The sequence below is a fragment of the Saccostrea cucullata genome, unplaced genomic scaffold (genome assembly GCF_032062105.1).
Source record: "Saccostrea cucullata isolate Sc308-1 unplaced genomic scaffold, CSIRO_AGI_Scuc_v1 ctg3927, whole genome shotgun sequence".
NCBI lineage: Eukaryota > Metazoa > Mollusca > Bivalvia > Ostreida > Ostreidae > Saccostrea > Saccostrea cuccullata.
In genome coordinates this window covers 92,433-117,214 of record NW_026941159.1, presented here as the reverse complement: position 1 = coordinate 117,214, position 24,782 = coordinate 92,433, and the positions used below count along the sequence as shown (strand labels likewise).

General features: G+C 34.5%; 2 protein-coding genes across 3 annotated transcripts; one reads left to right on the top strand and one right to left on the bottom strand.

Moving 5' to 3' along the window:
- The first annotated feature begins 273 nt into the window (after positions 1-273).
- On the top strand, positions 274-2,776 carry LOC134257321 (fibroleukin-like). Of its 2 annotated transcripts, XM_062739954.1 has the most exons (6): positions 274-653; positions 742-881; positions 1,052-1,148; positions 1,456-1,623; positions 2,040-2,296; positions 2,466-2,776. In XM_062739954.1, exons 1-5 carry the CDS (start codon positions 302-304, stop codon positions 2,294-2,296), a joined length of 1,014 nt encoding a protein of 337 aa, XP_062595938.1. In that variant the 5' UTR covers positions 274-301; the 3' UTR covers positions 2,466-2,776. The 2 variants fall into 2 exon arrangements, with proteins under 2 accessions (XP_062595938.1, XP_062595939.1); XM_062739955.1 differs by lacking the exon at positions 2,466-2,776 and having other exon boundaries at positions 2,040-2,420.
- Positions 2,777-18,359: 15,583 nt separating this feature from the next.
- On the bottom strand, positions 18,360-21,306 carry LOC134257326 (uncharacterized). Its single transcript, XM_062739957.1, has 5 exons — positions 21,158-21,306; positions 20,738-20,861; positions 20,377-20,462; positions 18,678-19,470; positions 18,360-18,532 (listed from the first exon to the last, which is right to left on the bottom strand). The coding sequence occupies exons 1-4, from the start codon at positions 21,304-21,306 to the stop codon at positions 19,347-19,349; spliced, it is 483 nt and encodes a 160-aa protein (XP_062595941.1). The 3' UTR covers positions 18,360-18,532; positions 18,678-19,346.
- Between the last annotated feature and the right edge of the window lie 3,476 nt (positions 21,307-24,782).

Sequence of the window (24,782 nt, the reverse complement as noted above, 5' to 3'; positions counted from 1 at the left end):
GGTAACCTAGTCAAGTATTCTGATGTTTACACACTAAATTTTTGCGCATTTTGTAGACATCTGTTTATCACTTCGTGATTCCTGTTTAACTGCACACATCAAGTACTGTCAAGGGTAACACTGTCAAGTATTCTGATGTTTACACACTAAATTTTTGCGCATTATCTAGACATCTCTTTACACACCTCATGACATCATTTGAATGAGGAAATCCCCAAATGTCTCTATATATACAATGTGCATTATCTAACTGATGTACAAAATTCTCTTTCTCTGGTAATCTCACAACAAAATTGAAAGGATGACGATGTTTTTAGTACTAGTACTGATTTTCATGTCTGTATCACAAGTCAAGACGGCTTCCATGTTAACCGGTACTAACGATCAGAACGCCACTGCTCTGATAAACGAAAGAAATGAGATCGATATTCTCCGTCAGCTCGTCAATCAAGAGACACTAATACGAGTATCCGTTGTCAATGACGTCAAGACAGCTCTGGATGACGTCAATTCTGTGAAGAAAAACATGGAAATATTACAAAGAAAGGTTGATTCTCTGACTGAGGAGCAGAAAAGAGTAAACAGTAATTGCCAGGAAAAGATTCAGGAACTTGAAAAGAAGTTTACTAAAAAAATTGCCGAAATTTACGAAGGTGCATTCTCTTTCTGTTCCTCTCTTCTTATTCTTCTACGTTTTCTTCTTTTTATAATCACAATGTCTATGATTTTTTTGTCATACAGATGTCAAACTCAAACAGGATTGTAAGGACCACAATATAAAGGGACAAACACAGTCCGGTGTCTATGAAATTCATCCGTTTGAAAACCAGACCCAAGTCAGCGTGTATTGTGACATGGAAACCGAGGGAGGTGGGTGGACAGTAAGATTTTTTTTAGATATCTTTCTTTTTATTACATTTGTCTATTTGAATTTTATTTGAAATTACATTTGTACATGTAACATGCGGGCTTCAGTAGATAAAATGCATATATTTTAAAAAAACCAAACAATACCGTAAATGAAGCATTTATTTCTTTTTTCAACCCAAAGGCAATTCAGAGACGTGTGGGCGGATCTGTGAGATTCAACAAAACGTGGGCGGAGTACAAGACTGGGTTCGGGAATCCTAACGACTCCTACTGGATTGGTAAGTACTTATGTTAATCTCTCATTCTACAATAGTATGATGAATTCAGGGTATGTACCATTAAAATATAATTTTGCAAATCCGCTTTGATAGCACTATCAATACGAGTGCATTATAAATAATACAAATCTGATGTTAACTTTTTTAAATCGTAGAGTTAAAAAATAACATTGGTTTAGGGTATGGCGCAACTAAAAATTTTAATTAAAGTCTGATATTCTTGAAATCCTCATTTATTTTAATTTAAAACGTATGCTATACTCCTGAAATTTTAATTTATTTCTAACGATACATATTGCGTTTGTAGGAAACGACGTTATTCAGCAGTTGACAAAGGGAAGGAACTCATCTCTCTACGTTTCCATCACATTAAGAAATGGCACAACTCTGTATGAACTCTATCAACAGTTTGCTATTAGTGATGAATCGGACAAATACAGACTTTATCTTGGTGGGCCAGCTACCGGGACCCTAGGTTAGTTATTGATAAATGATATGAGAGAGAGAGAGAGAGAGAGAGAGAGAGAGAGAGAGATAAGAGAGAGAGAGAGAGAGAGAGAGAGAGAATAAGTGTTTAAAATAAAAGTTTCCTTTTTATTTTTATTATTTATTAAAAGTCCAATGTGTTGTAGTTAGACTAGATAAACACCAAAGCATAGATAAAATATTGTAAGATATATCGTGCAGCAAAATAATAGGGACATCACATATCAGACAAGATATTTTTATATTGGTCATTCGTATTCATTGAATTTTAAATAAGTTAGTAAACCTGTCTTGTTTTCAGATCGATATAGTCAATTTAAAAAAAAAAGAATCATAACGAAAAGAAAATAGAGATTACATCAGGTTTATTGATATATAATCCAGGTGTTACCTTTACTTCTACAGGAGACGCTATGTTAGACACTGGGAAGTCTACGAGAAATCTGTCTGGAATGTTCTTCTCCACTCCAGACAGGGATAATGACGGAGCTATGGGTCCGAACTGTGCCGCAGCTAATGAAGGAGGCTGGTGGTTTAACTACTGCCACCTCGCCTACCTTAACGGTCCCTGGCCCCCGGCAATGTGGGCCGCTCCATGGAAACCTATAGTAGAGGACGGATCCTCAGTAAGGGAGACCATGATGTTAATTAAACCTCACTAGGTAAACCATTCTGTTATTTTCTAATCAAACACATTCATGATGTATTTCCTGATCGTTTTATGTTGAGTCTGTTTTATATTTTAAAACAACGGGATTCGGCATAATAAATATGAACTTTATTGTTGATCTTTCTTTTCTAGTTTATCTTTTTCTCTATTTTTGTGTACAGATGCAGATAATACAGGAGGAAAGAAATTGATATAATAATGCAAAAGAATTCCGTTCCTTAATAATACAACAATGGATAGTTTAATAGTACAAGTATACAATTTTTATGTGTGATTAAAAAAGCTTACTTCTATGAAATATACATTTTATATTTATAATCATTTTACATAGTACACTAAGATGATTTTGCTCATGGAGTGTTATTAACTTTTCTTACAAAATGTATAATACGGTATTAGTAGTTTCGTCATTTTGTCAATAAATGACCTTTTTTCGTTTAAAATTTCGATAATCTTTTTCCTGTATATCAAACGAAGTTAATAGTTCTGCTTGGATCGGTTGACAAAAACAGAACTTTGATTTTTGTAGGACCAGTTTTAAAGATAAAGATGTTTATTTATTTATTGGATTTAAAAACCCGCTGAACCTCTAAATTTAGCAACGTTTTTAAATAGTTTAAATATATTTTGTAAAGTGAACCCTTGTTTTTACCAACATAAATAAGTTCACAAAAACTAGACAACATTTAGCAGATAGCGTCAAAGTAATTTAGTTGATGCAAAATTTAGAATTTGAGAGTTATCTCTCTTGTCTTAGAGAGGCTGTTTGTGACACAAAGAAAACCACATAAATTAACCTAATGTTAAAGGCTGGAAGCAATCTTTTTTTTTTAATAATTGAACAGATACAGTACACGTAAGGATGTGAATGGAATTTCACAACTTATTATTTTTTTAAATCATATAAGCGTGAATCATTAGAAAAATAGGTAACAAAACATATATATAAAGTTGATTTTTTTCTAAATACCTATTAATAATAATAATAATAATAATAATAATACTCCATTTAAAGAGGGTAACCCGATTAGTGCAATGCAGTAGTCTTCCTCGGGGCCCTCTAAACTCATTCACAATAATACAATATTAAAAACATCGTACAATATTATAATGAATAATACAACGTGACGTGAAAAAAACATGTACATATACAGATTGATTCAAGAACATGAAATTATATAACTTTTAGTTTCTACATGTTATAATGAATTTTTCTACATTTTTACGAAAAGTTTGTACAGTTGGTGAGAAACGGATATGCAAAGGTAATTTGTTCCATACATGAACTCCAGAATAATGAAAAGAATTTTTAAATTGATTTGTTCTATATTTTGGTAGATGAAGGTCATAGTTCGTTTCAGATCGTAGAACATAACTATTAGAGGAAATAAATTCAAAGGAGTCTCTTAAATATGTTGGTGCCATACCATGAAGTGTTTTGTACAGTAATACATATTTATGAAAATCAATTAACTCATAAATGGTCAGCCATCCAAGTTTTTCAAATAATGGTAGTGAAGGGGCATGAAGAAGCGAGATCTATTGCATGTATATATAAGAATACTAGTATCTTATTAATGACATTATATAAGTTTTGATAATGAAACTGATTAGAACGAATTTTATAAGACTTTCTTCCATTCCTTATATCATTGTGCTATTGTCATTAAAGACAAATCATGTTTAATTAGTCAAAATGAGAAAGGGTGAAAGTACGGATATGGAGATAGCGAAAAGTATTCAATCCCAAAGTCCATAAAAAAAATCAAAATGCGAGCAGAGTAAACACGAACCTCCGAAACATCAGAGGTGGCATAAAATGCAGAAGAGGAGTGTGCCGACAGGTGTGTCCTCCTTGTTGGGATCTAACGGGAAAATCCGTCGTCAATTTAGTGTATGATAAATGGACTAACAATTGGTATGAAATTGGTACCTTGTTAGATTACCATTAACGTTGTTAAGTATAATATATATGAATCAGATGTGTCTCAAGCTCACCAGAATGTATCGTGTCTACGTAGGAATAGAAATTACCACCGTCGATTTATCTAACTGTCGAGTTGAAGGTCACAGTAAATGTTTTCTGATTTCACGTATAAGATTTTGAAAAAAATTCTGCCTCATATGAATATAGAAACTTTCATTCAGGAGGGTTGTTATCTAAGTAAAGAAAAATGGGTGTCACATTCATTAAATACACGTGCGTCAGGTAAAAATGCTTACAGCGACATTAACCAATTTCTATAAATAATTTTGTATTACACGTGCAGCTTTGTTGAATGACTTAAGAAAAACAGATATAAACAAAATGAAATTCTTTTCGATAAAATAAAATGCAAGCATTGACACGTACACATTCAAATCTGTTTGAGAATGACTTATTTATTGAATGAAACACAGGAATCGACATTAATGTAAACAGTGCAAATGATTTATTTTCTTAATGATTTGTGTAACTGAATCGTCTATTCAGTTACACAAATCATTTAGAAAATAAATTTATATTGATTACGACAGTAGATATTGTATGAATTATGTCCCTTTACACTGTGCTGAAAGCAACTCTGAAGTTGAATGAATTTTAAGTCTGACCTACATTGCATGAACTTACTCTTCATAGCTGTTTAAGTAGCAAATTAGACACAAAGGTATTGACCTTACTATTAGGTCTTATAAGCTCTGTTTGAAAACAAACAATGAATTTCTGTTTATTAATTAAGTCAATATTAAATTCTATTGCAACACATACCGAAGGTTACATTTTTATGCCTTTCTGTCAATGTTTGAAAAAAAAATAATTTGGTTTTCTTTATGTTTAAAAAATTGCTGAAATACATAAACGGTTTTAACTTTAATATCAAATTATAAGAAAAACTACCTCTGGTATCTTGCATAAATGCCTGGTAAGGTACCTCAATTTTTTGTGAGTAAACATCTTTATGTAGCAATACTTCAATTAAAAACTCTTGGAGATTTTTACATATTATTAAGGATCGAACGTCTCGTCTGCCCTTAAAAAAAGTTTCAAGAAAAAAGTACTACTCCTTGATTTTATGATTTAAGTATAAATATAATATAAATCAATGAGAGAGAGAGAGAGAGAGAGAGAGAGAGAGAGAGAGAGAGAGCACTCGCGCTCACCGACTTGTGGGGAACTCACACCTGACAAAGGACCTTTCTTATGGGGAAAGTTCAGAATTGTGGGGAACTCTCTCGTTCCCCACAAATATGGTCATGGGGTTTTTTGAATTCTACGTGTTCTACTTATAATATTTATTCGATTTGTGGTCATTTTTGAAAATTTCCCCATAAGTCCGTAAAATTGACTCGCAGTAATTTTCTCACTGCACCGTAAAACGAATGTTTGAGGATTCATTCGGAACGCTTAAACTGGTCCCCAGATGATACCAATTTATTGCGGGCAATGGCTTCTCCGAGAATGTGGTAAGTAGATTATTTATCATATTTAAAAGATATTAGGCTGAAAACTTATTTAACTACGTAAATCATGCATGCAGTTATTTCTTCTAGACGTTCGTAAAGTAACATTTAATATGAATGCTCGTAAAACTTTGGCCAGTTTGGGAAAGTTTGACCCGACCTAGACCTCGTTTTTTTTTAATTGTATCATGTTTATAGGCCTAATGGCTATCCTGTAAAATCAAACCACGGATTTATATGAGTCCAGCACCCCCGGGATATGGTAAGCGGTTAAGGCTTGTTCCCATTTTTTGTGAAACAAGTGCCTATCCTCCTCATGCCCATACAAATTATACTAGACGGTGCGACTGTCTGGTCTTTAGCTGTTTAGTGAGGCCTGTGTGGGCGAATTAAAAGTTGATAAATAGGTAGTGTTTCCTATTTTAACCTTAGAAAAGATAGGGTAAGTAGGTAGGAAAAACATTTTTATTTTATTTTAACATTTTATTGGCAGCCATGCTGCCACTTTCCCACAGGATTTCACTGTCAAAATATTTCTGATTAATATGTGTAAGATATGCATTTCTCAAACATGGAAGTGATCAAGATTTGGATTTCATTTCTAATTGTAAACTGGAATACTGTAATATGTGTATATGATTTGTTGCTCTCAAAATTTTAGCATATTAAATCACTGGGTTGGCATAATCATAAATTAGCGCTACACATGTTTGTGAGGTGTATTGTATATATGTAAATGATTTCTTAGCAGTATTCATGAATTAGCCCCTTCACGGTAACTGCCGTACTGCTCTTCTGCAGGGCAAAATAATAACGTTTGGCGAAGTTTTTGTTGAAAGATAAGTAAATGGCGTATGTTTAAACAATTACTTTTACGTCATATTTCACCAAACTATATCATTTTGCCCTGCAAAAGAGCAGTACAGCAGTTACCGTGAAACGGTCTATTAGTGCATTGTTGTCTGCACCAAAGCCGCTTAAATATGAAGCCTGCATTTTAAAGTATACATACAGTAGTTTACTCATGGAAAGATATTAGCAGAAAAAAATTGAGAGCCGGCTCCTATATTTCTTAGAGTTAGGCGGGGAGTGAACATGCTGAAAACACACTTTTTAATTAAAGATCACCTTTTATTTTTAGAATTTGTTTCATTCAGACCTTGGCCTTGGGGTTTAGATGCTGATGGAATAAATAAGAAACATAATAATATGTAAAAAATAAGTAAAAATCCTTTTCAAACCATCAGGTACTATTGAATTACGATTGGACATGGTTTACAAAATAATGCGAATTGGAAGAAATGGAGAAACATAGTAATAACAATTAGATCAGCTTTTATGATAGCTAGCATATAAAAAATTTAAAATTGGTAATAAAATTGAAAGGTAAGGCCATAATAAAAATATTCCTAGATTCTCATCCCCGCCCGCCCTGATTTTAAACCCCCGCCTCGATTTTTTTTTATTTCTGTTTTTCTTTGTCTTAATTCTGATCGGGATCGGTATTCATCTATCATTCTACTTTCGTTTTAAATCTCGCGAATGTCAACATGATTTTGACAGCTGAAAAGATGTTAATTGCTGTAATACACACGTATATATTTTAAACAAGGGTCATTGGTTGAAAAGATTGGTGATGATGTGAAGTAAGAGATAATTATGGAACCTTTACTATGTCTTTTATTCTGGTATTGTAGATAAAATTACACCGATTGACTAGGTCATTAAAAAATCTGCAAAATCGAAAAATATAAAATAAAAGCCGCCCGCCCCGATTTTTAAAAAAATTTGGATGAGAATCAATATAGCAATTTATTTATTATGGCCTAATGTTGAGATTTTAAGATTCAATATCTATTATTCAAAATCATTTATATTTGCTTAACTGAATGTATACCTTTTCAAATTTAAGTACTCATAACGATCACGCTCTAAGTTTTGGGTAAAGCTGAAACGAATGTTCGAACATTCGCGAACGAATAGTTTTTCGCGAATATTCGAATGGAAAATTTATATTCGAATATTCGTTCACATGTTTTATACAATGTATTTCATGCAATAAATGATGTAGGCCTATCCACTTGTTTTTGATCACTGTGGAAAAAGAAGCAAACAAAAGCAAATACATGTATAAGACGGGTTGTAAACTTTGTCCACGTGGTACTACTGGCCTGATAAAGACACGATGTCAGATTTATTTAATCATCTTCAAGCCAAATGTTCAGAAACCTCATGTGTCTCAGAATTAATTTAGATATGGGTGACATTGACTGCCATGATTTTCAAAAGTAATAAAAAAAAATTATATTGTGCGGAGAGAAATATTCCGGATCAACAAACGGAATATATTGATCAGATTTATTAATTTATAAATAATTGCAGAAATTATATATGAAAAAATATTCATTATATTACCGGTATATTTTTTTGAGAATGTTATATTTTAAATTTAAATGTTGATTAAAACATTCACAGGATGCTTCCGGAAACGAAACGTTTTTTTTTTTAAATTTTATAACAGAAAAACATGGCGAGTACCTGCTGGTTTGCTAGTCGGGCGTTTAACGTAATCGGAATGCAATACAGTCACGTAATTTAAAGAAATAAAGAGGATTATAATTGTTGATAAAGATTCTTTTTCTATTTTTTTTTCTTGAAAATAAATGCGAGTCCTAATGCACATTTACATGTCAAATGGCTTGGAGCAGACGTTTATTTCTTACACCTATCTTATACATTGATATATAGTAATAAACAACAGGATTTGCAAGTATATGAAAAGGCATTATATAGCTATTTTATTTAATTACCGAATACGAATCGAATTACAGTCACGAATATTCGAATGTTGATTTATGGTATTCGTTTCAGCTCTAGTTTTGGGTCTGATAATGCTTCCTGATTTTGGTCTTTTTTTTTTTTGAAGAAAACCATTTGATTTCTGCACCCACTCCTCCTTTCTAAAGAATCTGCCTCTGGTAACTTTACACTGTAAATTTCTATTCTCATTTTAATTGAATTTAAATAGATACTAACAGCACTATCATGCGTTGATTTTTTGCATATAAAACAGTTTCTGCTCATCAAACATCCACGAGAAAGTGTTCTGTTTCGCAGTTATTGTACGGTTGACTTTAAAAGGAAAGCTCTCTAGGCCATGTCACAAGAAGGAAAAAAATAAAATATTTTTCATACCTACCTACCCACTGTTAACAATATGGATCAAGAAAGGGCATACATTATTTCTTAATTTTGGCATGCCGCATGGGGTCAAAAATTACTATTGAGAGGTGTGGAGATATACCTGTCTTCAGTGTCTTGTAATTATAGGTAAAAATATGAACACTTAAAAAAAATATGCAATGAAATCTTTAAACTGAAAGCAAAATTATCATTGCAGGTTTTGGGGTTTTTCACCACAAGAGCAAATTATACAACTTTATTCTACAAAATGTTAGAGACTGAGACTTGGAGTCAAAGTCAACAGACACGCTTGCATGGACATGAAGGATGTAAAGAACTAGAGTATTATAACTGAAAGTATTTTGTCTGGATTAGTTTATGGAAACAGAAGGATTTAGTATTGGTAAGTCAAGATAGCTGTAAAATTCATTTTGAACTCTATATGTGAGCAGTACTGTAAACCAACTACCAGATAGTACCCTATTTGTGTCATCTTTTATTTGCATATCTAATCTATGTTGATTAATATCCGTGACTATTTAAAGGAAACATTCTCTACAAATACAAAGCAAAATTAATAGTTCAGGGCAATTAATAATTTAATATTCACTAGTAAATGTAGGTCATGAAACTGGCTAATATTTCTTCTACTCAAATAAAAGTTGGTGTACAGTACTTCCGTTGCTCTAAAAGCAGAAATAAAAAAAAGCATACTGATATCTTGTATGTTATGAAGCCTAATACATGTACATGGAAATACAGAAACCGGTATATCTAAAATAAAAAAAAAATTTTGGTCCTTGTTCATGATTTCAAAGTAGGTTAAGCCTCATGAACATGCTGAGAAGTTGTCAGAAAATATACATGCTAACCATGCTAACTGTTTAACAATAATCAGAAAATTTTACAAAATGTTATCAAAATTTGGTTAATAAGAATTAGTCATTGGCTGATTATATCCATCAATGATTAAATTATAGTACTTATATATACCGTCTCCTGATTTTATGACTTTTTTATCCTTTTCAACATACTTATTATTTTTTAATTGAAAACATTTTTTTTACTAGAGAAAATTAAAATTTGCAATAAATTTGCAATTTGTTTTAAATCTACTGAAGGAAAAGAAATGTTTTAATTAATGTGCTTTGATTTAAGACTTGTGAACATTAGTTTCAATACATTTATTAATTAATATTGATGATTGATTTTTTTAAAGATTTGATAGTTATTTTATTTGTTGAAAAATAGTTTTTATCTGTAATGTTCTTGTATACCGTGTAAACTCGCCTATAAGTCGGATTTTGGGGAGTTAATATTTTGTCCAAAACTCTATATCCGACTTATAGGCGAGATATAAAATGAATGGTAATATAAGAGGTCAGTCCCTTTGATATATAACCTTATTAAATCCAACCGACTTATAGGCGGACAGACTTATAGGCGAATATATACGGTAATTAAATAATGCATTTCCAAATGAGTGATAAATGTTTCCCACAAGTCAGCAATATACACTGAAGTGTACATTTATTGGTTGGGCTCAAAGGCAACATTTATATGGAAACATATTTTTAAGGGTAAAGCAATGGTCAATACATGTGTATTCCTCACAAATGAACCGTGAGAAATATTCCCCACAAGTCGGCAATGATAAATATAACCTACGTGAGAAATATTCCCCACAAGTCAGCGGTGAGAAATATTCCCCACAAGTCAGCAATGAAAAGTATTACAAGTTAACAATGAGAAATATGCCCCACAAGTCAGCAATGATAAGTATTACCTACAAGTCAACTGTGAGGAATATTCAATAACAACATACAATTATTTTAACCCATTCTCAATCAAATTTGGGGAGTATATTGGAATTAGCATGTCTGTCTATCTTTCTATAGGCATTACATATTGAGGGATAATGGTTGGATTAATTTTTTAGCAATCCTCTCATCAAATTCCTGTTTATCTGTGCGTAAATTTTTATGGCTTTTTTTTCAGCAGCTACTATGGTAGCAAGAAGTTTGAAATTTTTTAACACTGTTTGTCGAGGCATATCATATACCAGTAGTGAGATTCATTTTTATGCAAATTCGATGTCAACATTGTATATATCCATGTGTCTCAAGATCTGTACACAATTTTAGTTGCAGTTTTTTCACCAACTGACTATCACAGATATAAAAATGTGGTACATGTATCCATTAGATTGAACCCTAGCAATAAAAATCCTGAGTAGCATTCTCTACTGAGACTAGCAAGCTAACAACTATGCTACACAAGTCCTGATGAGGATTGGCATTTAAATCATGTTTGTGATATGACCATTGACTCAGTGGACTTCCAAGTTTTTCTCGAAAAGATACAAAAGTTATGTCATAAAATTATAATTTTTAAAAAGGTATAGTGGGTCTTTTCTCCATAATTTTGGAAACCAAAATAGTATATTTAATTTTGTATGCAAACTTTGAGGATTAACTTGAAAAAAAAGTGGAGTGAAGTTCAAGACCTACTCATGCATTTCAAAACATTGTTTTTACTTTTAAAAGTGTCACAGTGTGAAAAAATGACTCAATTAGCCCTTTTTCGCATGTGTATTATATGTTACAGACTAAAAACTTCAATCTTCATGAGATATGTATAAGTTCAATGTAGAGATTTGACAGATTTACATAAAGTATTCTTTAAAGTTTAAATGAAATATTTAGGAAAATTTTGATACAATACTTGATATCGCAAAGTTTAAATGAAATATTTAGGAAAATTTTGATACAATACTTGATATCGCGATTACTTAACTTAGCTGAACTCTGTTGGGTGGGGGCAATGTGCTATTCAATACAATTAATGCAAAATCAATCATTCAATTTGTAGCATTTATAAGGACAGATAAGTAAAAAATCCTGGTGGAATACCTCGCTAAACAATTGCTGAACGAGCCTAATATATTTTTGAGAGGAGCCAATCCTAAATTGTCACATTTTTAGGTCACCTGCGTAAACTCAGGTGACCTATTGCTATCCGTTTTTGTCTGTCGTCGTACGTCGTACGTTGTACGTCGTTCGTAAACTTTTGAACATTTTCAGCTTCTTCTCTGCAACCACTGAACCAATTTTAACCAAATTTGGTACAAAGCATCTATGGGTGAAGGGGAACAAAAATTGTGAATTTCATGATCCCTGCCCCCCTGGGGCCTGAGGGGTGGGGCCAAAACCACTAAAATTAATGCAATCTTTAAAAATCTTCTTCTTTACTCCTGGACATCAAGCAGTCAAACTGTTTGCATGATTGTAATCAGCATTGAGTCCTCTACCAAAATTGTGAAATTCATGGCCCTGGGGTCAGAGATTCTAGTGCTAGGGTAGGGCTAAATAAGTAGGTAGTGAAAATGCATTATTTCTTTGAAAATCTTCTTCTCTGCTCCTGGGTATTAAATAAACCAACTAAGTAGATAGTTATGATAAGCAAGAGTGCCTCTACCAAAATTGCGAATTTTATGGCCCCAGGGTCAGGGGTTCTGGTGTTAGGGCGGGGCTCTATTGATTATATACAGTGAAAATACATGATTTCTTTGAAAATCTTCTTCTCTGCCCCTGGGTATTAAATAAACTAACTAAGTGCATAGTTATGATAAGCATGAGTGCCTCTACCAAAATTGTAAATTTTATGGCCCCAGGGTTAAGAGTTCTGGTGTTGGGGGGAGGGGGGGGGGGCTCTATTGATTATATAGTGAAAATAGACGAATTCTTTGAAAATCTTCTTCTATGCTCCTAGGTATTAAATAAACTAAGTGCATAGTTATGATGAGCAAGAGTGCTTTTACCCAAATTGTGAATTTTATGGTCCCAGGGTCAGGGGTTCTGGTGTTGGGGGGGGGGGGGGCTCTATTGATTATATAGTGAAAATACATTAAATCTTTGAAAATTTTCTTCTCTGTCTCTTGGTATGAAGCAGATGAACATGAACTACCTTTATAGTTATGATGAGCAAGGGCCCTAATCTTGCAGAATTGTGAATTTCAAGGCCCCAGGGGTCGGGGGGGGGGGCGGCTCTACTTATATACTGAAAATAAATTAATTGTTTGAAATCTGCTCCTTTGTATTTATAAAACATTAATTTATTTTTTTTGATAGGCAATTTTAAGGGTGCCTTTTTATAATTTGTGCAATGTGTGGACCTAGGGTCAGGGGTTTATTTCACAGTGTTAGGGGCACTACTGATTATTGCTGAATATTACTGATTAGTTGGAATGCTTTTTTGTTTCCCTACCTTGTGTATGGGTATTCATTACCCCTGCGAGGTGATCATGAATAATTCATGAATTTCCTTTAATTTTTCATGAATTTTATTAGGTCACCTGAGTAACTCAGGTGACCTATTGCTATCCGTTTTTGTCCGTCGTCGTGCGACGTGTGTCGTGTGTTAACATTTGAAGATTTTCAGCTTCTTCTTTGAAACCACTGAACCAATTTCAACCAAATTTAATATACAGCATCTATGGGTGGAGGGGAACAAAAATTATGAATTTCATGGTCCCCGCCCCCCTGGGGCCTGAGGGGTGGGGCCAAAACCACTAAAATTACTGCAATCTTGAGCAAGAGTGCCTCCTATACAAATATGAATTTTATGGCCCCAGGGTCAGGGGGTTTTGGTGTTAGGGTGGGGCTCTGTTGATTATATAGTAAAAATACATTAATTCTTTGAAAATATTTTCCTTTGCTTCTGGGTTTTATGCCAATGATCCAAGTATATATATTTATGATGAAGAAAGGTGCATCTAGCAAAGTGGTTTTTTTATGCCCCCTGGGTCAGAGTGGTGGTGGTGGGGGGTGTTACATAGTCTGAAAATAAATCAATGCTTTGAAATCTGCTCTTTGGTATAAATTAACAATTTTATGATGAAATTTGCAAAATTTTGAAATATGTGGCCCCTGGGTCAGTGGTTCCTTTGGTGTCAGGTGCACAACTGGGTATAAAGTGGAAGTGCATTTTCTCTTTGTTACTTTGATCTACCTCTGGTTATTAAGTAAATAGAGTAAGCATGCTAAGTTTATAATTTTGATAAGCAGTGGTGCCTCTTTTAAAATTGTGAATTGTGAATTTCATGGCCTCTGGTTTAAAACACGAACCAAATTTAATATATGCCAAAATTAATTTTTCTTTCAGAATTTATTCATTGTTGTCAATATAGTAATATTATTCTTTTTTTCCTCCACTTTTAAAGAAATGGGTTAAAATAGAATCCACAGGTGTTTTGTCACGCCTACATTAAATGAGCAGTGAGAGATTTTCCGTGCCAACGTCCACTGCCACCCAGGACCTCCGTTTATTTCGTGTTATCCAAAGGACCAGTCTCCATGTCCCACAGTGGGATTTAAACCTTACTCCTTGACTCTATAAAACAGATGCTCTTCCAGTGCACCATTGTGGGCGACCTTTTAAGTCTGAACCAGCTGATAATATAGAACACTGTATGTGTACTGAGTGTTTTAATATCAATAAAATTAAAACATCAAACTTGAAAGTTGAGTATTATAAAACTTTATAAATATATAATTAATATTCATAACTTGATTTAATCTGTTTATTCCAACAGAACCAATGAAGATTTCTTGATTTTTATCTTTTGAAAAAGTTTTAAAAGTAAATATTTATAAGGATGATGGCAAAAAAGGTACCATTTTGAACAATTCATAGAAAGTTAATATTTTCTTACATTTTAGAAATTCAATATTTTACATCATTTACAACCAGATTACAATGTTAAATAAATATCAGCTAGTCCATACATTCATTTCTTTGTATCACCTGTCCTTATATTTGAAATATATACAATGCAAATTTACCCTATAGTCATACTATCAGGTCAACAAAGTAAGAAAAAATTGAGAAATTTTCAAGGTCTAAGGGCGATAACTCTTTTGAATAACTGGCCAGTAGTCACCATACCTACATCCATATATTAAGCTTACTTCATAAAAGTAAGGAGAGATATCACACAGCAATACTATGTACATGTACAATGTAGTACAATTGTATTACACAGCAATACTATGATTTGATGAACATATTTTATTGATTATACTGTACAAATGGGATTGGGCAAAAGTTCTAAAAACTTATTACGCCCTTTCCCTACATATAAATTATACCAAACATATTTACATACATGGGTTTCAGCTTAATATCAAATAACAATAATAATAATATAATAATAATAATGTATAATAATCAGAGTAAAACATTCAATAGAATACATTTCATATGTAATAGACATGCTGTATAAGATTTACAAATAGAAATAATTATTATATCAACCAAATCGTCCTGACTTTTTTATGAAAGTTTGTACAATAGAGAATAGGTATTCATTTTCAAAATCATTTAACGATTTGTCTCCCCAGAGTAAGGTGTAAGTATCGACAGTATGTAATTTACCCATTCGCAAAAATTTGTCAAAAAATTCTTTCCTGGCTTCTGTATATTTTTCGCATGAGAAAAAATAATGATGAGAATCCTCCACTCTTCCACAAGAACATAGTGGACTCAAGATTACATAACATCAAAAAAGATCGCTATTAAGCACACAGTTATGTCTAAGCCTCGTGTGTATAATATTTAAGCGTCGATTTCCATAACTGAAGTAAGAGGGTGGCATTTGTTTCTTGAAAGAAATAGACTTTTTAAAAATAGATAAAGAGGGAGAATTTCTTACATTAAGAGGTAATGAGTTCCATTCTTCAATAACAAGGGGAACGAAAGTTGATTTGTAAGCTTGCAATCTGCATTTGGGTATGTTATAGTTCTGCGAGTTTCTCGTACTGTAACTTGATGAATTACATCGTAAGTTAGGGATTATATCAGTGAGATATTCAGGAACTTGGTTTTTATCAATTTTATACATTGTAGTTAGTCTGGTCTTTTTCCTTCTTTCATGTAATGGTTCCCATCCAGTTTCAATGTAAAGTGCATCTTTAGAAGCTAACAGAGTTAATCCTGTAACAATTCTACATAATTGTAGTTTTTCTAATTTTTCGCTGTCACCTATATTACATCCACCCCACACCAAGGAAGCGTATTCTAACTGTGGTCTGATAAAGGTTGTGTACATGAGTGAAAGAGTTTTTCGGTTGACAACAAATTTAAGTTTTTTTAACAAGCCCATTTTTTTGTATGCATTTGCTAGAATAGTATCAATATGTGTAGACCAACTAAGATCTTGCGAGAAAAAAATTCCTAAGTGTTTATGAAAAGAAACAAATTCTAGCTGACTTTGCTGGAAGAAAAGTTTAGGATAATTAACACTTTTTTTCAGGCTAAAAAACATTGCTTTAGTTTTAGTAGGATTGAATTTAAGAAGCCATTTTTTCGACCAGATTTCTAGCTTATTAAGATCAGAATTCAGTTTGTTTTCAATAGTATTAACATTTTTAGATGATTGTTGTAGGGAGTTATCGTCTGCAAATAATCTACAAAAACTTGTCATTTCTTCAGAAACATCATTAACATATATAAAAAATAATAGAGGTCCTAACACTGAGCCTTGAGCATGTACAATGTAGTACAATTGTATTACACAGCAATACTATGTACATGTACAATGTAGTACAATTGTATTACACAGCAGCTGAATACTATGTACATGTACAATGTAGTACAATTGTATTACACAGTAATACTATGTACATGTACAATGTAGTACAATTGTATTACACAGCAATACTATGTACATGTACAATGTAGTACAACTGTATCACACAGCAATACTATGTACATGTACAATGTAGTACAATTGTATTACACAGCAATACTATGTACATGTACAATGTAGTACAATTGTTTCACACAGCAATACTATGTACATGTACAATGTATTACAATTGTACCTCAAAGATAAACTTTCATGTAATCTAGATACAGTTAGACTAGACCCAACTTGCAGTAATTTGAAAAAGAGAATTATTTGAAATTTTTAAAAAAGAAAGTCAAAGGATGTTCTAGACTTATAAAAACATTGTTAATTATCCAGTTCTCAACAACAAATAGATATCAAATGTCCCAGTGGAAGTTTGAAATTCGGTATGACATGTATAAAAATTTAAATTGAACACAATTGAGAACTTACATTTTAGTTCATTTACAAAATAAGTCTACATACAAATAAAAGTGTTTAGTTCCCTATAAACTAGTTCTCCATTTTACTGGTTCCCTTGCTCTTCATCTGGATCCCGTTCTAACAACTGGCTCTTCAGAGAGATCCGATGAAACTGGTCCGCGTGTCTGTTGTATTTCTTCTGTTTGTCCTGCATCACTCCCAGTAAAAACTGTATTACACAATCAATCTACAAAACAGAGAGATGAGAGTGGAAGTTTCCTTTAACTTTCACAAAATTTGACAGTAAGTTGACACTGAAAGTTTTGTTTACAAATATTCTCCGAAGAAGGAAATTTTGCAGTTTTAATTTCCCCTCCCCCCAAAAAAAGTAGCAAAAATGTGGACATTAAGAGTTTTCTACAGGAATTTACTTTATGAATATCTAATTCTAAACTATTAAGAACACACTGCTAAATATACATGTCCAGTACTAGTACTACATGTATCCTGTCAATTAAATTACCCAACTGTTGAAGTACATTTTGTAGTTTACAATTATATTCTGTAACTGTATTTGATGAAATAAACTCTTATTATATAAACTTTAATAAATATCTGCAAATTAAGATAAGGCTTCAGAAGTACTTATATTAATTAAGGGTAGATGTGAAGAGAATGCAAAGAAATGAGGGAATATGTAATATATAGAGTACCTTTTAACGAGTGTATCTTCAGATATCAGACGAGGGGGCTTGTCCCTGAGTCTGATATCTGAAGATGCACGAGTTAAAAGGTACTCTATATGTTTTATATCATTGTTCCCAGGAACTGAGTTACCCGTGATCTATCACTTTTACGTTAAAAGTTGATGTAGCTCTACTCTGTATTCTCATCATTTCATCATTCCTGGCACAAAGGTTCTTGAGAAAAAGAGTTTTAAAACATCCCATCAATTTTTTCATTACATGTATTTCTCAATTATCTCCCCTTGAATGAGGGTGTGGCCCTTCATTTGCAGGGGCGCAGTATCCGAGGGCCTGGGGGGGGGGGGGGGGGGTCCCCCTTTCATTCCCAATCTAACTTACTCTATAGAAAATGTGAATTGAAAGCCTGGTGGGCCCCCCTATATATATGACACAAAGAAGAACCCCCCAAAAAACTTGTCGTTAAACCTGTGAATAAAGATCACTGTTATCTTTACCCTCTTTAACAAAGAATTTTTGTTATATTTTCTCTGTTAATGAAAAACGCTTTTCTTAATATAAATGGAGATTCTATTCTATTAAAAACATTTATCTGCAGCTTTTTACAAATATTTTGTCGAACATATACCTGGGAGTTGCACACTTCCAAAATGGCAGAAAATGCAGAATCCCCCAATGTCCGGGTTTCTGCCCTGGTGATCTCTGCGCAGGTTGGCTTCAGGCTCTCTTGGTAATATGGGATGAGGACCTCTTTGAGGTAATTGATGACAGTCTGCATCAGATCATACCGATGAGCAGCATTCAGGAACTAGAACAATTATTTAAAGATACAAAAATTTTTACAAGAATAAGGAAAGGATAGCTAATATAAACAATTAAAGTCTATATATTCTTTTACCGTGTTCCATTTACAGTTACTTGTAATAAATGATAATTATTAAAACAAATCATACCATTCTTGCCAGGGCCATTGGCATGGCAATGCCTTCCAGGATCCTGATGTCCATCTTTACAATGGGCTGCAGGTTCTCCACTTCTTTGTTTACTTCAGCTGTTGTCAGTGAGTTCAGATGGCACAATACCACTTCTTTGTTTACTTCAGCTGCTGTCAGTGAGTTCAGACAGCACAATACCACAGGTTCTCTACTTCTTTGTTTACTTCAGCTGCTGTCAGTGAGTTCAGATGGCACAATACCACTGGTTCTCTACTTCTTTGTTTACTTCAGCTGCTGTCAGTGAGTTCAGATGGCACAATACCACTGGTTCTCCACTTCTTTGTTTACTTCAGCTGCTGTCAGTGAGTTCAGATGGCACAATACCACAGGTTCTCCACTTCTTTGCATGTTTACTTCAGCTGCTGTCAGTGAGTTCAGACAGCACAATACCACTGGTTCTCTACTTCTTTGTTTACTTCAGCTGCTGTCAGTGAGTTCAGATGGCACAATACCACTGGTAGCACTGAAGAGGCATTCCAGGCAGCATCCTCAAGGCATCCCAGGCAGCATCCTCAAGGCATCCCAGGCAGCATCCTCAAGGCATCCCAGGCAGCATCCTCCAGGCATCCCAGGCAGCATCCTCAAGGCATCCCAGGCAGCATCCTCAAGGCATCCCAGGCAGCATCCTCAAGGCATCCCAGGCAGCATCCTCAAGGCATCCCAGGCAGCATCCTCAAGGGCTTTGGCATCCCCAGTCTTCTTTTGGTGGTTGGTCTTCTCTATCTTCATGACGAACAGTCTGCTGAGGTACCTAAAGTGTACAAACATTAAATTAAAATTTTAATGCAGTTGTTTTATAAAACACTCTTTGATTGGCTGATACACTGATGTTTGAAGCAATAAAACGAGCATGCATTGATTGCATTAGAATGGGAATAACTTAACTTTTAATTTGGTATTTGCAACCGCTAATGCTTATTTAACGGACGCAAACATCCGTTTTACGCGTCGCCGGTAAAACTCAAGTTTGCGACCGTTAATTCAGCATTAACGGTCGCAAATACCAAATTAAAAGATAGTTACCGTGGACCCTCATTTATCCAGATGCTTTGGTTCCCAGTCAATTTGTACAGATATGTGAAGCATCCGGATACCTGAATCAACAGTTAAACAAGACAAAATAACATTAAAAATTTCTGTTCCGAAGAAAAATCGTCAGGATACTGAAGCATCTGATATCTGGCGTCCGGATATCTGAAGGTCCACTGTATTCCCTAACTTATATTCAGTTAACTGACTGTAAAGAAGTTCTATTTTCAATGTCATGAATTTTAAAATGTAATGTACTTTTTTTACAATTAATAATCATTTAGGATAGTAGAGTCAAATCCTAATCTCACGTTAATTATGCCAATGTCATGCTTATCTCATGTTATGCCAATGTCATTGGTATATCGAATCATGAAAATCTTATTCCTTTAAACTAAAAATATTTACTTTCTACAAGGCCCTTTATTATTTAACTTCAAAGACTTTAAATCATATCAAAATGCATAGAATGATATTTGCTTCATGTCTTTAATTTATTTCAGGCAGCATGTTGACGATTATAATTAATTCTTAAACATTTTCTGGTGTTATCCTTCCTGACTGATAATCAGACTAAGCCTTTAGAGATTACATTGAATATGGAATGAATATAAACTTAAATCCTTACTTAAATGCTGCACTCAGATCGAAGTTTGCTGTCACAAGACAACCAGTTAGTGGCTTCCTGGCTTCATCATTGGCCTTCCCTCGCACCTGAACATGCTGAAAATGAAAATGAAATAAATTAACAATTTTATACAGATGGCAGGCTTATGTAAATAATTTTATTATTCTATTTTGTATGGAATAGGAGAAAACTTTTTATTATTCTAATTTGTATTGAATAGGATAAAAGTGACACTTGTTTCACAGCATTTGTATGGTGAATAGAACAAAATTACTACACATGTAGTAACTTTTAATTGGATACAACCGACACTTCTTGTACATCATCTGTTAGGTGCATTGAATTAATAGAAATAACTTACAGCTCCATTGCTAAGATCAATAGCCAACTGGGACAACTCATCAGTGGAAGTGGGATCATCCCACACAAAGGGCAGACTGTACTTGATGTGAGCCAGGATGTAACAATTAAATGACAATGTACATCTGCCAGGAACAAGAGCAAATAGATAAAATATATGTCTTCACTTCACAAAGGAAAATGGATGAAAAGGAAAAAAAATTGTTTTCACTTAACAAAGGAAAAATGGACGAAATTTTGTTAACCAAGTACATGAACCTTTCATCTCGTATTTTAAGATAAATTTGGATTTGTTTTCTGTTCAGATAGCACTGAATGTAGCAAAATTATATACCTTGAAGCAATATGCAGCTCACTGCATCCATTCAGTCAGGCTGCACACTGGGCAATCACTCAGCCAGGCTGCACACTGGGCAATCACTCAGCCAGGCTGCACACTGGGCAATCACTCAGCCAGGCTGCACACTGGGCAATCCAAGTCTTTCCTGCTGTAGGAGGGCCATACAGGACTGGAAGGTTGAAATGCCGGAGTTTCTCCATCCACTTGGTGTACAGGTTTAGTCGATACATCGAGGCCCAGGAGAGGATAGCTGGCCCTATGTTCTCGTGCAGAATGTCTTCAGCCTTGCCAAGGAACTCGTGCAGAGCTTCTACGCCAGTGGGGACCTGGATTGGGTGCAGAGGTTCTACGCCAGTGGGGACCTGGATTGGGTGCAGAGCTTCTACGCCAGTGGGGACCTGGATTAGGTGCAGAGCTTCTACGCCAGTGGGGACCTGGATTAGGTGCAGAGCTTCTACGCCAGTGGGGACCTGGATTAGGTGCAGAGCTTCTACGCCAGTGGGGACCTGGATTAGGTGCAGAGCTTCTACGCCAGTGGGGACCTGGATTAGGTGCAGAGCTGATACTCCAGTGGGGACCTGGATTAGGTGCAGAGCTTCTACGCCAGTGGGGACCTGGATTAGGTGCCGAGCTTCTATGCCAGTGGGGACCTGGATTAGGTGCAGAGCTTCTACGCCAGTGGGGACCTGGATTAGGTGCCGAGCTTCTATGCCAGTGGGGACCTGGATTAGGTGCAGAGGTCACCTCTCAGCCATATGAGACTACAGTCCATGGGATGAATCTGAAAAAAGTATTCTGTTACTATTGTTCGAGTATTGAAATAAGAAAATCCACACTTTTAATAAACTTTATTTATTTAATTTTTTTAAAGATTTATTTGTGGGTATGAGATGTTTTGTACTCCAAGCCAAGCTTCAGAAAAATTTAAACATCTAAATTACATAACAAGAGGCCCAGGTGCCACACCGCTCACCTGAGCACATCAGGCTTGAATTTCCCCCCCCCCCCCTTCCAGGCCTTCATCATTTGAACAAACTAGAATCTTCTCTACCTGAGGATAATTCCATGTCAATATCACTAATAATAGCTTTGAAGTACCGGAACTTGAAAAGAAGATTTTAAAAGGTTTCCCTATATATCCCTATGTAAAAATTAAGTCGTCCATTTTGGCCCCGCCCTACCCCCGGGGGTCATGATTTGTACAAACTTGAATCTACACTACTTGAGGATGATTCCACATGAGTTTCATGTTTCCTGGCCCAGTGATTGTGGAGAAGGATTTTTAAAGATATTTCCTATATATTCCTATGTTAAACTTGGGTCGGCCATTTTGGCCCCACCCTTGCCCTGGAGTCAAGATTTGTACAAACTCCAATCTACAATACATGAAGATGACTCCACATGAGTTTCATCTTTCCTGGCCTAGTGGTTCTGGAGAAGAAGATTTTTAAAGATTTTTCCTATAATTTGCTTTGTTAAACTTGGGTCGGCCATTTTGGCCCCACCCTTGCCCTGGGGTCAAGATTTGTACAAACTCCAATCTACAATACCTGAGGATGACTCCACATGAGTTTCATCTTTCCTGGCCCAGTGGTTCTGGAGAAGAAGATTTTTAAGATTTTTCCGCTATATAATCCTATGTAAAACTTGGGTCGGCCATTTTGGCCCCACCCTTGCCCCGGGGGTCATGATTTGAACAAATTTGAATTTACACTACCTAAGGATGCTTTCACATGAGTTTCATCATTCCTGGCCCAGCGATTGTGGAGTAGAAGATTTTTAAAGATTTTTGCTATATATTCCTTTGCTAAACTTGGGTCAGCCATTTTGGCCCCACCCTTGCCCCGGGGGTCATGTTTTGAACAAAGTTGAATTTACACTACCTAAGGATGCTTTCACTTGAGTTTCATCTTTCCTGGCCCAGCGGTTCTGGAGAAAAAGATTATTTCAAAATGCCATTAATTTTTAACAAATTCATGATAATCTCCCCTTGGAACAGACTTGAATCCCCTTTACCCAAGGATACTTTGTGCCAAGTTTGGTTGAAATTGTCCAAGTGGTTCTTGAGAAGAAGATGAAAATGTTAAAAATGTTTATGACAACAACAACAACGAAACGACAGTCAACGGACAAATTTTGATCAGAAAAGCTCACTTGAGCCTTCGGCTCAGGTGAGCTAAAAGTGAAAATATAATTTTACCAAAGACCCTGTGGCAAGGTCAAGAATCTGGGTGGGGCTAAGGAATATTTCATGGATGTTCCTTCCTGTCTTCCGGCATTGGCAACCATCTTCCTTCTGTAGGTGACAGACTTGGTCCTTTTCCTCGCCTCTAAGGCCAGATGTGCACCCAGCTGCAGGAGCTCGGACTGCTTGAAATGGCAGAGGAGAGTGCCTATACAGAAAGCCCTGTTCAAAGCCGTCTGGAAGTCCTTAGGATTGTGTAGATTCCCTGCCTTGAAGAACCCTTCCCTAAATTTTCAAAATTAACACCATTATAAAAAAAAAATATTTGAAATTTCAGTCTGATTAATGGCAACTTTTAACCATAGTTAGAGAAATTTTACAAGAGTGTGTACCTTTTCCTATGACTTAAAGCGGCACTGTGACGCACAAAGGGGAAAATTGACAAATGTAGAATTTTCGCATGACCGCTGTAAATTTTGTTCAATTCTTAAAAGTATTCAGTTTCAGAAAATTACATGTTTCAGAACCTAAAAATCATATTTTTATGGGGAAAAATAAAAGTAAAAATAATTTCTGTCTGCCCCAGAATGAAAATATTGCAAAATACCCTTGTACTTCTTCCTCCCTATTGTAAGCGTGCGCAGAAAAGTGTTGAATAAGTTTCCATAGTTAGTTACCATGCGCGGGTCTCAGTTATCCACAAATGAATGTAAGAAGACCAAAAAATTTGATTTAATCTTTTTAAAAAAGTTTTTGGAACATATTTCTCACCTTGGCATGCTCCAGTTGAATGTTGTTTACAAGTTTGAGCTAAAAATAAGAGCTGCGTGACCTTGACATAACCGAAACAACGAAACGGTAGATACAACCTTTATTTTCCGGCACTTATATTGTGCAGATATTCGCTAAATACTCATAATTTCATAAGTCTTTCTCTGTATGCTACAGATATCTTAAAATTACGATATGATTTTGACTCACTGTGCCGCTTAAATTGTTTTTATTTGAATTGAAGTGGAAATATTCCTCTGCTTCATATACAATGTATCATTTTTTTCGTACTTGTTTTTCCTTAATTTCAAAAGCAGGTTTAATTGGATAATAATTTTGCATTTATTCAGATAAGAACATCATGTGTAATGAAGATATGAATTTCAAATACATGTATGGTGAATTGATACAGGATAAATAATTTTTATTCGCTGAACATCAAAATCAAAATTAAAGAGGTATAAATTGAAAATAACATTTACTATAATATCTAATTCCATAACAAGAAAATGAAATGATTAAAGCATAGCTTTTTGAATCACTGTTTTCTGTGCTTGTAAAATAAAATGCATCCATTTACAAAAGTTAGCTTTCAATTTTAAGGAATTAGTATTCTTCAAAATATAGTTTTATTAGCACAATTTAATTATAATAATTGTGCAACTTAAATTTCTGTGTTAAGAGAAATATTTCATTGTTAAAGTTTAAAGGAACCAAATATAAATGTTAGATATATAGGTAAATTATTGA

What these genes read in the sequence shown, in the direction of transcription:
- LOC134257321 (XM_062739954.1), top strand. Translation starts at nt 302, where the DNA reads ATGACGATGTTTTTAGTACTAGTACTGATTTTCATGTCTGTATCACAA. An exon ending in TAACGACTCCTACTGGATTG is followed by an intron (nt 1,149 to 1,455) that starts GTAAGTACTTAT and finishes TTGCGTTTGTAG; the next exon opens with GAAACGACGTTATTCAGCAG. An exon ending in GCCAGCTACCGGGACCCTAG is followed by an intron (nt 1,624 to 2,039) that starts GTTAGTTATTGA and finishes TTACTTCTACAG; the next exon opens with GAGACGCTATGTTAGACACT.
- LOC134257326 (XM_062739957.1), bottom strand. Translation starts at nt 21,306, where the DNA reads ATGTATCGACTAAACCTGTACACCAAGTGGATGGAGAAACTCCGGCAT. An exon ending in TTGATCTTAGCAATGGAGCT is followed by an intron (nt 20,463 to 20,737) that starts GTAAGTTATTTC and finishes CAGCATGTTCAG; the next exon opens with GTGCGAGGGAAGGCCAATGA. An exon ending in GATCTGAGTGCAGCATTTAA is followed by an intron (nt 19,471 to 20,376) that starts GTAAGGATTTAA and finishes TGTACACTTTAG; the next exon opens with GTACCTCAGCAGACTGTTCG.